The sequence below is a fragment of the Lithobates pipiens genome, unplaced genomic scaffold (genome assembly GCF_037356315.1).
Source record: "Lithobates pipiens isolate NorthernLeopardFrog02 unplaced genomic scaffold, aLitPip1_a1.2 Scaffold_19, whole genome shotgun sequence".
Classification (NCBI taxonomy): domain Eukaryota; kingdom Metazoa; phylum Chordata; class Amphibia; order Anura; family Ranidae; genus Lithobates; species Lithobates pipiens.
This window is the reverse complement of record NW_027507764.1, coordinates 222,835,216-222,852,497: the sequence shown is the minus strand read 5'-3', so window position 1 is coordinate 222,852,497 and position 17,282 is coordinate 222,835,216. Positions and strand designations below refer to the sequence as shown.

Genomic DNA, 17,282 nt, shown 5'->3' with positions numbered 1-17,282 from the left:
AGGGGAGCATGAGACTTCCTCTTTCCCAGGATGCAGTGCTTGGACCTGAGCAATAATAAAACACTCATTTGAAGAAGAGTGGGAAATTATTAACCCTTTGTTAGCTCTAACATATCGGACATGGAGCTTAGACAGTGTTTGGAGTAATGACTCTGACTGAGGAACAAAGCAGCAAGTATCAGTGGGGTGGGCACCTCTATATGGGTCACATCTGTGGAGCCTGCACATCTAAAAACAAATCAGAAATTGCAGCTGCCCTATTTCTGTTCAGACATGTTCCTTTTAAGTCCTAGTTGCCATTTTAGATTGGATAGCAGTCTTTTTTTTATTTTTTTTCCTGGTGGTGTTTTTAATGGGTATCTGATTTAATTGGCTGTTCAGCAATCATCTTAAAGCTGAATCTTTGGGTTAAAATTGTATGGATGTATCTAAACCTTCAACAAATTAAATCTTTATCTGGCTGAGCAAAAAGTACAGCTACAAAATGTTATAGGTGCAAAAGCTGCACATCTCCAAATGCTAGTGAGCTAGTGAATGTGGAGCCTAAAAACAGAAACAATAACCAAGTAGCAACGGTAATGAATGCTAACCTCCCTATATTTTTAAGTTTGCAGTTCATTGTTTGAGTGGGATTTTTTTTTTTTAGGCATTATACATATTTACACATCTAGATCTATAAGGCCTCATGCACACGAGACGCAGTTAAACGCATGTTCAGAGGCAGTTGGACACTTTTTTCAACTGCTCCTGAACTCATTCAATGTTATCCTATGTGTCCATGCACACAGTCTAGTTTTTTGCCGTTTTTATGCAGTTGCGTTTAACCTTGTTTTTTCAGAAGCAAAAAAATGGGTTCAGACGCAAAAGTTTCCACGTTTCAGACGCAAAACGCGGTAAAACGCGGCAAACCGCTGCTACCGCATTTTACCGCGTTTTCGTTTATAAGCGTTTTTAAAGGTGACCTTTTTTTACATTAAAAATCTCAAAAATGATTGCAAATGATGAAAAACCATTAGAAAAATATTTTAAACAATTGCAACTGCAAGTGGACAATCCACAACTTGTGGCAAGTGACATGGCAGGTGGCAAGTGACGTGGCAAGTGGACAATCCACAACTTGTGGCAAGTGACATGGCAGGTGGCAAGTGGACAATCCACAACTTGTGGCAAGTGACGTGGCAGGTGAAGTGGCAAGTGATGTGCAAAGTGGACAATCCACAACTTGTGGCAAGTGACCTGGCAGGTGACGCAGCAAGTGACCTGGCAGGTGACGTGGCAAGTGGAAAATCCACAACTTGTGGCAGGGGACATGGCAGGGGACGTGGCATGTGGACAATCCACAACTTGTGTCAGGTGACGTGGCAAGTGACGTGGCATGTGGACAATCCACAACTTGTGTCAGGTGACGTGGCAAGTGGACAATCCACAACTTGTGGCAGGTGACGTGGCAGGTGACGTGGAAAGTGATGTGGCAAGTGGACAATCCACAACTTATGGCTGGTGACGTGGAAAGTGATGTGACAAGTGGACAATCCACAACTTGTGGCAGGTGATGTGGCTGGTGACGTGGCAAGTGGACAATCCACAACTTGTGGCAGGTGGCATGGCAGGTGACGTGGAAAGTGGACAATCCACATCTTGTGGCAAGTGACGTGGCAGGTGATGTGGCAAGTGATGTGGCAAGTGGACAATCCACAACTTGTGGCAGGTGACTTGGCAGGTGATGTGGCAAGTGACGTGGCAGGTGATGTGACAAGTGGACAATCCACATCTTGTGGCAAGTGATGTGGCAGCTGCCGTGGCAAGTGACGTGGCAAGTGGACAATCCAAAACTTGTGGCAGGTGACGTGGCAAGTGGACAATCCACAACTTGTGGCAAGTGACATGGCAGGTGGCAAGTTATGTGGCAAGTGGACAATCCACAACTTGTGACAGGTGACGTGGCAGGTGATGTGGCAAGTGGAAATCCACAACTTGTGGCAGGTGATGTGGCAAGTGGACAATCCACAACTTGTGGCAGGTGGCATGGCAGGTGACATGGAAAGTGGACAATCCACATCTTGTGGCAAGTGACATGGCAGGTTATGTGGCAAGTGACGTGGCAAGTGGACAATCCACAACTTGTAGCAGGTGATGTGGCAAGTGACGTGGCAGGTGATGTGGCAAGTGGACAATACCCAACTTGTGGCAGGTGACGTGGCAAGTGACGTGGCAGGTGACGTGGCAAGTGGACAATCCACAACTTGTGGCAGGTGACGTGGCAAGTGGACAATCCACAACTTGTGGCAGGTGACATGGCAAGTGACGTGGCAGGTGATGTGGCAAGTCACGTGGCAAGTGGACAATCCACAACTTGTGGCAGGTGATGTGGCTGGTGACGTGGCAAGTGGACAATCCACAACTTGTGGCAGGTGATGTGGCTGGTGACGTGGCAAGTGGACAATCCACAACTTGTGGCAGGTGGCATGGCAGGTGACGTGGAAAGTGGACAATCCACAACTTGTGGCAGGTGATGTGGCAAGTGGACAATCCCCAACTTGTGGCAAGTGACGTGGCAAGTGGACAATCCAAAACTTGTGGCAAGTGACGTGGCAGGTGATGTGGCAAGTGACGTGGCAAGTGACGTGGCAAGTGGACAATCCACAACTTGTGGCAGGTGACGTGGCAGTTGGACAATCCACAACTTGTGGCAGATGATGTGGCAAGTCACGTGGCAAGTGGACAATCCACAACTTGTGGCAGGTGCCGTGGCAAGTGACACGCTAAATACAAGTACACTGCAGCTCTCACAGCTGCTGCTACTCACTCTGGTCTCACAAAATTGCTGAAATAGTTAATAATACTGTTTTTTGAGCTGGGGAGGGTCTATGATGTTAGCTTAACTAAACGCTTCTAGACGCAAACGCGGTAAAACACAGCTAAATCGCGGTAAAAATAGCGGCAAAACGCGCGTTTCTAAACGCCGGTTTCAGCTTTTAAAAACATGTGTCCAGCAGAGTTTGCATCTGCGTCTCGTGTGCATGAAGCCTAAGATGTATTTTATGAGAAACATGTTAAAATAACACAAGTAAGAATAAAAACAATACAATACAGAAGGCCACAATAGCGATCAGGACATATTTGGTACAGTTCTCTTCAATCCCATCATGTCTTGAATAGTTATTTATTATTTATTTCTCAGGGGAATGAGAATCTGTAAGAGACCCAAGCACAATCACAAGACAAATACAACCAAAATCATTGCTTTGTTAAAAAGTTGTCATTCCCTGGACCTTTCATAATTTGGCCATTGCTTGGAGTTTGGGGTTGGTCATAATTTTGAGGAATTTGTATAATATCCCAGGTAATGTCCACATAACAACAGAGTTGGCATTTTGGGTCCTGCTGAGGGAGTAGCTTTCTTGGGCTTGCTTGGGGGGGGGGGGTTGCCAGGCAGCTCTTTAACACAGCAATGATTTTGGGCACATATGTATTGTGATCGCTTGGATTGCTTACAAATTCTCGCTCCCCTGAGGAAGAAATAGTTTATCGGAAACTCATTGGAAATTAAGGGAATTTTACCGGACATGTCCTGATCGCTTTTGTGGCCTTATGTATTGTTTTTATCCTCATTTATGTTGTTTTAACACATTTCTAATAGAATACAATTGATAGATGTATATGTGTGTTGAATGTCTTAATAGTCTAAACCAAACATGGAATTGCTGATTCAAATAGCCCCAGGGCAGGGAGCTAGAGAAAGGGTGACCACAACATCAACCGCACTAGTTTTTAAAGGTAATCTAACCTGAGAGAGCTTTGCTGGCCTTGTGAAAATACAAACTGTCTGCAAGTCTTTTTCTCCAGTATTTTCTGAACCACTGATCCAGTACACGTATGCAACAAATGCAGGTAGAACTCTTTCTGTGTTCTTGTGCTTTCAGTAACGTAAAGTAGTGAAGCCTTTGGATAAGCTTGACCACAAGATAACTATTGTATTTAAAAGAGAAGGTTGCCTCTGGCAGCCTTTGTTTTTCTTTAGGTTTTGGTCATATTCAGTTTTTACACTGCTTCTAATGCTGATCCCTGGAGCCTGATTTACCAGTGATTAAACTTTATGCAACCCAGTACTAACCCAGGTCATGCTTTCAGTATTTCTGAAGTATGTTCAGTTCAGGCTGTCTGCTTCAAACCTATCCTGCCTCTCAAGACTCAAAGTTCATAATACATATATTTTTAATTTTTTTTTATATAATTAATGTTTATTAAAGAAGAGATGCGTGTACAAAGCATAACGATCAATACATAAACCAATATCAAGGGCAGCAACATTATATCGTTAGTTACAATGGCACAGACAAATACACCCACCTCTTCCATTATAAAAGAGGGAATATAGTGGACAGAAATAGAGGGAGAGTAAAGGAAAGGGAAAATAAACAGAAAGAGAGAGAAAAAGAGAAAGAAGGGGGGGGATGTGGGGGGCGGGGGGGGGAGGGGGCAGACCACCCTCAGGCATACAATTGCAAAATTACAGTTGATATAGTAAGAACAAGAGTTATGATCACATCACACTGGTTGAGACATTATGGCTGCATAACTAGATGAATATTTAAAGGCAACCCAACATGCCCAGATCTTCGTTGCCAACTCAGATTTACCCCGGAGGGAGAGAGTCATGTCCTCCATGTAATATGTGGTATCCACGTTGAGTAACCAACGCCGGAGCGTGGGGATCGTCTTCAGCTTCCAAAACTGAGGAATGAGGGTTTTGGCAGCGTTTAAGAGGTGTGGTGTAATTGACCTCTTATATGGGCCCGTCGGCCTCCCCGTGCAATGGAACAGAACATACCACGGGTCATTAGGTACCTCCCACCCCTGGATATCTTTAATCGTGTAGAAAATCGCCAGCCAGAATGGGCGGATCCTCGGGCAGTACCACCAAATATGAGCATGAGTGGCTACCTCCCCGCACTCCCGCCAACAAAGTGGGGAGGACTGAGGAGAAAACCTATGTAAAACAACCGGTGTGTAGTGCCATCTGGTCAAAAGTTTATACGCCATTTCTGATGTCTTAGAGGATCCAGAGGAGGTATGAGCCAGGGTTAGGATTTGTGACTGCTGGGACGGAGACAGCGCCGTATGTAGTTCCCTTTCCCAGTACCGTAGGAAGGAGGGAGTACCCGTAGAAGTGAGGGACAGCAATGCCTGATAGAAGTACGAAACCGGCCGCTCAATCGGGTCAGGTTCGGCAAATGCGGTTTCCACAGGTGTAAGCTCCGCCAAGGTGCGCAGGGGCTTTGGGAGCATGCGAACAAAGTTCAATAGTTGATGATGTTTCCATCGATCCATGTAGGATATGGAGGAGTCACCCATGATGGAAGAAAGAGGCAACACCCCGGATGGGCCGGTGAACTGATGTAGACATGTGTTAGTGCCCAGCCGCCACGGGTGAATCTGAGGGTCCATATTACCCGGTGGGAAAAAATCATGACCCACCAGGGGCATCAGGGGGGAGTTATACAACCAGCCATGCATCTTACAGATAGAGTCCCACACCATCAAGGAGGAGTGTGTAAGCGGTGACGTGGTAGACAAAAGGGTCCGGAACTTCCTCGGGATCCACATCAGTGTGGAAGGTTCAGCGCCACAGAGGTCCGTTTCTAAGTTTACCCAGAGTTTCGTGTCCTTGCAATACTTCAGGTCAGAGAGCCTAGTCAGCACAACGGCCCTGTAGTAAAGCTTAAAGTCTGGTACAGCTAAACCCCCACTACACTTAGGGCGGATGAGGAGAGATCTATTCAGCCTGGGTCTTCTCCTATTCCATATGTACCGGTATACCAAAGATGTCAAGATTGTAAAAAACCCCACCGGTATCCCAAACGGGACCATCTGAAGCATGAAGAGCACCCTAGGCAGCAAGTTCATCTTAACCAGACCAATTCTACCCAGCCAAGAATGTCGTAGCTGGGACCACCTTTGGATATCTGACCTAAGTGTGTTGAGCAAAGGCATAAAGTTAGCGCGGAAAAGGGACGATAGTGAGGGCGTAAGTTGAATGCCCAAATATTTCATGGAGCTCAACTGCCAGGTAAAGGGATAGTTCTTTTTCAGGTGAGATACCTGTTTGGCGGGGACAGAGATCTTTAACATTTCCGATTTGGACATATTGATTTTAAAATTTGACACCGCACCGTAGGCCGAAAACTCGGACATAAGATTTGGAAGGGTGATCAGAGGCTGTTGCACAATAATACATATTTTTGATGAAAGGAATTTTTACATTATGTACTAACCAGGGTGCTAAAATAGTCTTACATTTTTTATAGTATTTTTTTTTTTTTTTTTATTCTTTGTTTAATATATGTTATATTATTTTCTTTTGAATTGTGCCTTTAATGTTCCATACTCTGAAAAGTGAATCTATTACTTTAAGTAATGGGTTCATTTTATAGGAGACACAATTATCTGAAAATTGCATACTGTATATGACCGCACTGGGGGCCTGACAATGGGCCACACTGGTACCCAGTACTTCATTATCGGGAAACAGGAGTGTCATGTGCACTCCCCATGCCTGGTTACAGGGAAGAGTAGAGACTACTACTGTAATTACATTCTTTAATTTCGGATGGTTTTGGAAGCAAAATATAGGAAGAAAGAAAAGCTCCCGTCTTTTAAAGGGGTTGTAAACCCTCATGGTTTTTCACCCTAATGCATTCTATGCATTAAGGTGAAAAACCTTCTCTCATGCTGCAGAAAGAGGCCCTAACTTTGGCAGGAAACCATGTACCTTGCCTTTTGGCAATCTTCATTCCAGGAATAGAAAATTGCCAGGCGAGAATGGTCTCTTCACCCAGATATCTTCCTGGCAATATGCCAGAGATGGGGGATCCCGGAAGTAGACCTATTTGCATCCAGGTTCAACAAAAAGATTGACAACTTTGTGTCCAGAACAAAGGATCCGCTAGCATGCGGAACAGATGACTTGGTGGCCCCGCGGGATTCGTTTTCACTGATTTATGCATTCCCTCCTATTCTGCTGCTTCCACGACTTCTTTGCAGCATCAAGCAGAAAGGGAAGTCAGTGATTCTTGTGGCCCAGAAGATCTTGGTATGCAGAGATCCTAAAGATGACGGTAGGGGACCCATGGACCCTACCGCCACCTCCAGACCTACTTTTGCAAGGTTTGGTATTCCATTCTACCTTAGAAATGCTAAATTTAACGGTTTGGCTATTGAGACTCACATTCTGAAGAAGCGTGGGCTGTCAGGTTCAGTGGTATCTACCTTGATTAATGCAAGGATGCTGGCCTCCAGAGTCATATATTATAGAGTCTGGAAGGCATATATTTCCTGGCGTGAATCCATGAATTAAGTTCTGTCTGCATTACAGAATTACAGCCTTTTGAGCCGTTACAACATATTCCCTTGGTCCATAAAAAGCTAGGTTTATTGGTAGCCATATCTTTTGCAAGAAGGGTATCAGAGTTGGCTGCTCTTTCTTGTAAAGAGTCATATTTAATTATTCACAAGGATAGGGTAGTATTGCGTCTTCATCCTAACTTTCTACCGTAGGTAGTGTCAGGTTTTCATCTAAACCAGGATATTGTTCTACCTTAATTTTTTCCAGAACCCTGTTCTACGGAAGAAAAGTCGCTACATTCTCTTGATGTAGTGAGAGCAGTCAAAGTCTACTTGAAGGCGATTGCTCAGATTCGAAAAACGGATGATTTATCTGTGTTGCCTGAAGGTCCTAAAAAAGGCAGCATTGAAATCTACTATTTCTAAATGGATTTGGCAAGTAATTGTTCAAGCTTATGGTTTGAGGAGGAAGATTCCACCTTTTCAAATCAAAGTGCACTCCACCAAGGCTGTTAGTGCTTTATGGGCAGTGCATCACCAAGCCTTTATGGCTCAAATCTGCAATGTCGCAACTTGGTCTTCAGTCCATACATTTACCAGATTCTATCAGGTGGATGCATGAGGATATCGCTTTTGGGCACAGTGTGCTGCAGGCAGCAGTATAGGTCCTCAGGTCTGATGGCGCCCTACTTTTTGTTTTTGTCTCCCTCGCCTCAGGCAGCATTGCTCTGGGACATCCCACATAGTAACTACTATGGCTCTGTGCCCCATGATGTATGATAAAGAAAATAGGATTTTTATAACAGCTTACCTGTAAAATCCTTTTTTTTTTTTTTGAGTACATCACAGGACACAGAGGTCCCTCCCCTCTTTGGATACACATATATTGCTTTGCTACAAAAACTGAGGTACTCCCAGTAATTGGAGATGTCCATCACCTAAAGATGGCCTATAACCCACATAGTAACTACTATGACTCTATGTCCTGTGATTTACTCCAAGAAAATGATTTTACAGGTAAGCTGTAAGCTAAAAAATCCCATTTTCTTTACAATCTAGGGACAAAAAAAAGGCAAAAATAAAAGGTTTTCACAAAATATTTTTTTCTATTTTGACCAGTGTTCATTTTAAAATAGCAACTGTAGATAAAAATTATACAGTTTAGTTTATCATTTGTTTTGTATATATTGAACCCATAATGAACCTAAAATTATGTTTTGGTACAGACCATGTCAAAGATCTATGCAAATTAATAAGACATTTTTTTCAATCTTGTGCATGTTTTTTGCTTGCAACCAAAAAACCTCAAATTAATTAAACAATCAATTAAACAATAGCCGTATAAACTAAAATATTTAAAGATATGCAGGTAGAATTGTCTACACAAAGAGAATTCATGATTATAAAGTCCTATGTACCTATCACTGCATTTTTACATTGCCATGTTTCTGTGAGCCAATAGTGGAAGAAACCAAGGTCGGGAGATGAAAAAGCTACAGGATTTGCACGTCTTGTATAAAAATCTTGACAAAGGTAGCCAAATTTACTGCACTACTAAAAGAATGTTCTGTGGATAAAGTAGAGTAAGGTCTGGGAAATGTATACAGTGGAATGGCCGGAGACAAAAACACCATAATAAGACCTTAACCCAAGTGTAAACCATGTTTTTATGTCTATTACTTTGTTTAAAGCAAGACTGTGGTTGGGAAACGATGAATAAAAACTTGGTTGATAAATTTATGTTGCTAACAAATCTAACTTTTCTTTTTCTTTTTTTTTTTACTTGCAGTCTTGGCTGAGACCTTCCTCCTAATGCTGCTTTGAAGATCCTGCTTCCTCTAGATTTGTCAGAATTAAATTCTTACAACTGATGGGATGAAATGAAAGTCAAATCTAATAGGTTTAGCAATCAAAAACTCTTACCATTAACTGCCTTGTGTTGAGCTGATGCTACATAGTGACATTTTGTCACTATTTATTTTTAACCATCTTTCTTCTTATGAAAGGAGTGTTCTGTACATTGGTACAATAACTGTTTGAAAATGGACAAAATAATTTATTATGTATGAGAAATGGTTTATTTAAACGTGACTTGCATAACAAATAAGTACGCACTTGCATGAAAAATGCTACCATTGCTAACCTATTAATGTCATGCTCACTTGAAGACACCTTTAACTGGTTGCATATACCTTTTATTCATGTCAACCTCTTCTTGATTTAGAGACCCTACACCCAGACATGTGATTCAGTGTGACAGGTCCTAAAGAGGAACTTTAAGAGGGCAGATAACTTTAGGCGGAGGGCAAATAACTGGTCATCAATATTGCCTGTGGTCTCCCTGCACTGTTATTTTTCAGGTGGAATTCTGGGGAAAAACGATTAATTTTTAGAGTACTGCTTAACACACACAAATACTATTTCTTTCTACATTGCTTCCTAAAACATGGCAACCTTTAGGCCTCATGCACACTGGACGTTAAATTAATGTTATAAAAACGACAGTAGCTTTGCAGTGAGTTTTTCAACTTTTTTCAACGTTTTTGCAATAGCGTTTATTAGCGTTTTTCCACATTTTTTTTTTTTTGGATGAAAAAAAAAAATGTTTTTCTTTCTTTCAAAAACATCTCTCAGAACCCACTAGTTTTGGGGGTTTTCTTTTACTGCTCAAAAACACCACTGCCCAAAACTGCTGATAACAGCCTTTGTGTGCATGGACACATAGGATAACATTATGGAGAGTTTAATGACTGTAGAAGAAAACGTCTACTGCCAAAAACAGCTGCTGTAAAAACGTCCAGTGTTCATGAGGCCTTACTGTTTGAGTTCCTGATTTCTTTTTCTTGCAACCCCTATCAAGAGCTGGAGCCCAGCACGTGTTCTGACATTTCATAGCACATCCTACTCGTCTTGTTTGCTTTAACCTATAAAGCATGTGTTTTGGACTGTGGGGTATTGCAATTTAGGCTGCAAATGACGATATTTTCCTGGCTTTGGAAATCTTCAAGGTGTGCAGTAGAGTTTATTACATTAAAATGTATGTGCGGGTACCTTGAAAATCCTGCTATCTGATTTACTTTTAGACATTAACACTTTAGCAAATTGGATCTATGTTAAGTTGAGGTACTGTGTATAAAATAGTTATCTTTAAGAATTATCGTTATACTGTTTATCTACTATTTTAGTTTTGAATCAGGGGAGCATACACCAAATTCTGAATTTTCAGAATGCTTCTGCACTTTTATTACATCAGGCCTGCAAAGATCAGCTTAATTTATATTAAACCAGCTACTCCCCATCGCCCTCCACCTGAAATCAAAAGTATTGTTTTTTTGCTAGAGGTCTAGCCTTGAAACTGAGAACACTAGTAAACTTATTTATGGAAGTACCTATTTTAAATTGATCCCAAAATCGAAAGCTTGTGCAATATCAGGAAAATGGCAAACCCATGTGTTGTGGGAACAAAAAAAAATTCTGTTTAAAGGCTTATTCACACCAGCAAGCCATGTTATACCGTGGCCGCTGTATGCGCTGTAAAGGGAGCAAGGCGATGATCTGACTACAATACATTGCGCTGCTTACTTTTTTTTTTTTGTAACTTTATTGAAATATTACAAACTGACATTTCATGCCTTTGGTGGCACGACATGAACACACACGCGCACATGGCAAATGTGCTAATAGAAGCCTCTGTGTCATTCATAATTATGCAAAGTTGGAGGTTGACACAGTATGGCTCATGCTGACTGCTAGTCATCTTAAAGCAAACCTGAGACAGACTTGGGCAATTCCAACTGAGTGTACAACATAAAAATTCATAATCAGTGTTTCTCTTAAAGTGGTGATGAACTCAAAAATAAAAATTTATTATATTGCAGCTTAGATGTGGTAGTTGCATTCGTTTATTTATTTTAAGATTGTTTATCTGGATTTTTATCTAGTGATCCAGCCAATAAGTCTGTTACTTTTCAAATTCCTTTAACAGACCAATGTCTCCAGCAAAAGTGGCAAATAAAGGGTTAGGGCTGGTTCACACTACAATTTATGCATTCTGGAAGTGTTTCTGTATGCACATTTTGTCGGCGTTTTTGATGCGTTCTGGTGCATTTGTTTTCCTCTTTTTTTCTTCATCTTAATTCAGGACATGTGCATTCTGGTGCATTTTTAATGTGTTCCAGTGTGATTTTGATGCCTTTTGCCACGTTCCATACAGAAAAAATGCAGCATGTTCTACTTTTGTTGACTGCCCTGGAACACACTGTACTGGTGTGAACTAGGGCCATTGGAATATATGGAGAAAACAGTGAATGCGTTTTTGATGGAGATTAAAAATGCACTGGACTGCAACTGGTGTGAACTAGCTTGAAGACCAACCATTTAAAGAGGAAGTAAACCCTGATGGGTTTACTTCCTCTTTTTTTCCCTGCAAAGGTAAAGCATAATGGACTACTATGCATCGCATAGTAGCTCATTATGTGTCACTTACCTGACACAGGAGCCAGCGAAGTCGCCGCTGTCCCCTGTAGTCCGCCGCATCCATGTTGCTTGTGGCGTCTCGCAGCTCCGATGAATCACAGCGGCGCAACCGCGATGACGTCACTCCCGCGCATGCGCACGGGAGTCGCGCCTCGCAGCTCCGCCGCTGTCATACGGCGAAGCCGCGATGACGTCACTCCCGCGCATGCGCACGGGAGTCGACAAATTTGGCAAATCCATTCTTGGATTTGCCGCATTTAGTGCGCCTGCGCGCCGCTGTCTACGGCGCATGCGCCGTAGACAGCGGTGCCCATTTTCGGGCAAATATCTCCTAAACCATATAGGTTTAGGAGATATTGCTTGGACCTACAGGTAAGCCTTAATCTAGGCTTACCTATAGGTCCAAGTTGTTTGGAAGGGTTTACTTCCTCTTTAACACTGACGGGTGCTTACAATGAACATTTTTTTATAATTTATATAAAACCTTTATCCCAAAAGGAAAAATAGAACTGTTGCTGTAACTGCTCAGTTACAGTTCAGCTTCAATATGTTAGTCATGTCCATGGAAATCTGCTAGTACATCTAACACTAACCCCTGCCCAGATGGACAATGCTGCTGTCCAAGAGGGGTTCTGTTGATTCTCTATTCAAAGTTGCAACAACCTGACCGGAAGTGTCTGGATCACCAGGTGAAAAAAAAGGAAACAAGTCCACAAAAAAAAACTAATGTAGCAGTTTTCATTTTTGGGTTTATTACTACTTTACATGAAAATAATCAGTGGATCCAGAGATATGGCCAGCTGATGTTATATGGAAAACTCAAATTTCTTTGGAAAATATGAGCTTTGCCCTACCCCAGCCACTACTATTACTATTGGTCAATTTGGTTGCTTATCATATTAACCAGTAAGGTTGTATATGACTTTGGAGTTTTATTTTTTTTATAGTAGTTTAGCTGCTCAACACTTCAGCTACCTATATCTTTGTAACTGCTGATGATTGCACCTTTTACAGAAAATAACATTTGCTTGTGTATTTTAATAATCTACTAATTTTGAACAGTCTGGGTGTGTAACATGTTTATTTTCATGGTATATGTGTAAGAAATAAGCATGATGTGTATGGTTTAGAAGATCAGCTAATTTGTGTATGCGCCTAAAATGCCCATAAGCCCTCCAGATTTTGGCTGTCTGTATAGGGTTTTTTTTTTTTTTTTTTTTTTTTTAATACATTTTGGGTAGAGGAAGAGTTGCATTTTCTGTCCGGATTCTATTTATTTCGGTGACCACTCTGGGGAGATTTCTCGCCTATATTATGACCAGTTCTGTTGCCGCATAGACGGCAATAGAACATTCCTCATACTACTAAAAATGTGGGTTTGTTTTGTGCCCCCATTAGAGAGATTTCCCATCGCTCAAAACATGACAGCAGTTCTAACCCAATTTACTTCTATCCATAGAAGAATAAAAAGTTTTTGCCTGGAGCTGTGCTTTTAAATTGCTTATGGGTTACAATGGGCATATTGTGCTCCATCATATATATATATTTTTTTTTTTTTGATGAAGAAAAAAAAAATGATGCTACTTTACAGTACTCCTAGCTATTTAAAAGCAGGTTCAAGTAAAATAACACTAACCTTGTCAACCGGAATATCTTTTTTTTTTTTTTTTCTTTTTTTTTTTTTTTTACCCTGCTGAAGATCAATTTCCACTGTCTAAAAACGTGCCCACATTTTAGATTTTGAGTTCATAGAAATGTTTTCAAGCGTGCTTTCTTTGTTTTTGCTACATTTTAAGCCCGTGGTTTTCATTCTGTGTGAATTAATTGTGCAATACTGTATTAGGGAAGGAATTGTGGTTCATTTAGCTTATATATCATTTTCTTGCTGTGCTTATCTTTGATTTTTTATTTTTTTTGCTATGGGCCAGTTCTTCAAACTTTCATCTATGATGGAAGATTCTAAAATCGGAGTAACTCACTGGGTTCCTCTTAGCTTTTGTACGTATATTTTCCAGATTGAATATACAACTGTACATTGTAAATAGTCAATAAATGAATGTATTATAATGCGGTTTTGTGATGGCCTCAATGTTAATCCTAAAAATGGAGGAAAATAAATTTTATTTACTAAATACAGTTTGTTTTTGTTCCTTTCTTTAATGTTTTAATGGAACAGAATAGGGATGCAACTAACTATTATTTTCATAATCGATTAGTTGGACAATTATTGTTTTGATTAATCCGTTAATAATCTTAAAAAAAAAAGTGTGGTGTATAATTTAGTTAAATATGCAAAGTTAAAAAAGGCACTTTATTCTTAAATATCTCTATGTAGTGGTAAATATAAATAATCAACTATATATGGTTAGGGAGCATCAATCTCTAATCCACTCTGAGAATAACAGACAGAAGTGATATATACTGGATGTGGTTTTCGTTCAGAAATTACATTCATTTTAAAAACAGAATGTTAAAAACAAGTAAAAAAAAAAACACACAATCACTACAGTAAGGGGTTTATTTACATGTAAACTTTTGTTTTTCATTTATTTTCAAAGTGTCTCTTGTGCTAGAGCCAGCTGTCATAGTTGAAATCTCTAATGTACACCCCACATACCCCGCAACTGTAATCTTCTGTTTCTGCAGGGGTAAATAGGAGTGCTGGACCCGTCACAAGAGCTTGCCAAGAGTGCTGGACATGCCCAACCTTTCCACCCCCCTCCCTAGTTCATGGAAGATGTACTATAGCTCCCATGAATGAAAACTCATCTACAGTATAATGTCTATGGTGGACGGGGGTAAATGAAGGGTCTGCCTCCTCCATTCATAGATTGCTTTTCATTGATGGAAGCTGTACTACAGTGAGCGTGCAGACATATATGGGCTACAGTAAGGGCAGACATGCTATTGATATGAGACTTTGAAGTTAACATAGAAATGGTTCTCTGAAACGAAATGTTCTGGACCAGTGAGTGCCAAACATATTAATATATTGTGGATTTTTTTTTAGATTAATGGGTTGGACTAGGAAGGATACAGCAGTCACTTTTCATATTAGCATCAATGACTAACTAAAGGAAAGTTAAAAAGTTATTAACAATTTTAGGGAATTAGGAGATTAAGATAATCTAAAAGACTTGCGCAGCTTGTGCCAGAGAAAACAGGAATTTCCATACATTAATCAATTTTCCTATTCAATTTCCCTTAGTTTTACCTTCATTTATGTGGTACATGGGGCCTGCCTGATTGCATACAAATTAAGTGTTTAACCACATTCCGGCCAGCCTATAGCAAAATGATGGCTGACTGGTGGCTCTCCCATTCTGACTGGACGTCATATGACATTCTTCAGAACAAGCAATCGGCCCGGCAGTAAGTAGTGTGGTGTGTCGCTCCGACACACTGCATCTCCACTCACAGTAAAGACGTTAGCGCTTTACTATGTGATCAGCTGTGCCTGATCAACAGCGTGAATAGGACGTACTGGTTATCGGCATTCCATTTATGACGCTGACGGTGTGAGTAGAGGAGAGCCGATAAAAATCTGTTCTGATTGGGGATCTGCACTCCTAATCAGTGCAGTGATTATCAGTGCCGCTCCATCAGCGTTGCCAATCAGTGATGGTTGACAGTACCTCCTCATCAGTGTTCACCATTGCCACCCAATCAGTGCTGCATATTCGTGCCTCATCGGTGAAGGAGTAAACGTATTTATTTACAACTTTTTATAACAGAAACAAAGAATTTTTCTTTTTTTTTCAAAATTTTGTTTAGCAAAACATGAAAAAACCCAGTGGTGATTAAATGCCAAAAAAAAAAAGCTCTATCTGTCTCAAAATAATGGTAAAGATTTCATTTGGGTACAGCACTGCACGTTCGCGCAATTGTCATTCAAAGTGCGACAGCGCTAAACACTGAAAATTGGCCTGGATAGGAAGGGGGTGAAAGTGCTCAGTATTGAAATGGTTAAGTTTGACCTCCTATTATATGGTTTTGGTAAATCTAAAGAAAAATTATATAAGAAAATTGTATAATGTATGGTCAGCCTAAATACATGCCCAATAAATGATTCAGGTCTAAATAAAGATAACTCTAAACACAAGAGGATTTATTTACTAACGGTAAATAGGCTTTTCACTTTGCACTTTCCCAGAGCTGAATGTGCTGGAATTTCACTTTGCAAAGCATACACAATCACGTTCAAGAAAATTAAATGAATTTATGCTTGCACACAATTGGATGATGCAAGTCAGCAGGGGAATTTACTCAAGGCAAATAGACTGTTCACTTTGCAAGGGAATTTTCCCTGCTGACGTCTATCATCCAATCATATGCAAGAAGAAATTAATTTAATCATCCCCTTTATCTTTACAGTTATCTGCTGCCTCACAAAAATGATACTGATGTATCTTATAAGGGCACATTCACACCTGTGAATGTACTCTGCCAGCGACATGAGTGAACCCCAGCGGGGGGGTTCCCACTACTAGCTCTCGCAGCTTATAGCACCCATTCGCATGCAATCTCTCATGATGCGAGTGATCAGCCTGGGACGCAGCCTGCCTCCAGGGCCAATCACTCACGTGATCGCAGTATAAGGATTACAGTACATGAAAATGGGTGCGATGAGTTGCAAGAATCGTCAGTCTTCAATGGTGCTGCCTACTCTCATCTAATTGCAGGAACCCCTGCTGCGGTTCTCGCACGTAATCACTGGCAGTGTACATTCACGTATGTGAATGCGTCCTTATGTTGCCTCTATTGTTAAAGCAAAAAGCACAAGTGGAATCTATATATAATGGGTGACTTCAGCTGTTCAGGCACCAACTGGGACACTGATGCTTGTGGTTTTGTGTTTGTGCATCCATATGTAGGCAGACCCATTCATGTCTGTTGGGATGCACGGACACAACTTCTGGACCCATTTTGACAGCTGTTTGGGGTACACTCACCCACACAGTTATCAAATTGGTATCCACAGCTGTGTCCGTGAAGCTGCTGAATCCTAGTAGACACTAACAAGAGTGCCTGCATGCAAAAGCACAGAACCCCTGTGGCTCCGTGTGGGCAATGACGGCCATTCGCATGGATGTATGCATAGTAACACCTGTGTGAATGAGTCCTTAGCTGCAGTCAGTGGTGTTTTTTTTATTTTTATTTTTTTAACTTTGAACTTTAAAGTAGAACTATAGGCACAACTGTGCGTTTTTTTTTTGTTTTTTTTTCTCCATTTTGGATAGAGCAAGGGAGGGTTATACCCCTGCCATTGCTGAGATTTCTTTTCACTTCCTGTCCCATAGCCAAACAGGAAGTGAGAGGAAATCCCTGCAGATTAAGCAAATTCCTTGGAGACCCCCAGGTCACCAGAACTAGTTTCCCCATTTGAAGATTTCCCCTATATTACTTTTCTGGGGACAACCGAAAATTTGTGTTTTTCTTTCACTTTCAATAATAATGGTAAA

General features: G+C 41.0%; 1 protein-coding gene across 7 annotated transcripts in view; it reads left to right on the top strand.

The window, feature by feature from the left end:
• The window catches only part of GOLGA4 (golgin A4), a 223,384-nt gene extending 209,432 nt beyond the window's left edge, over positions 1-13,952 (top strand). For all 7 annotated transcript variants that reach the window (XM_077491722.1, XM_077491720.1, XM_077491725.1 and 4 more), the window contains one exon: positions 9,134-13,952. Coding sequence is in view for 1 of the 7 variants with exons in the window: in XM_077491724.1 (XP_077347850.1) it covers positions 9,134-9,157 (24 nt within the window). In the remaining 6 variants the exon portion in view is untranslated. The remainder of the gene's footprint in view (positions 1-9,133) is intronic.
• The last annotated feature ends 3,330 nt before the right edge of the window (positions 13,953-17,282 follow it).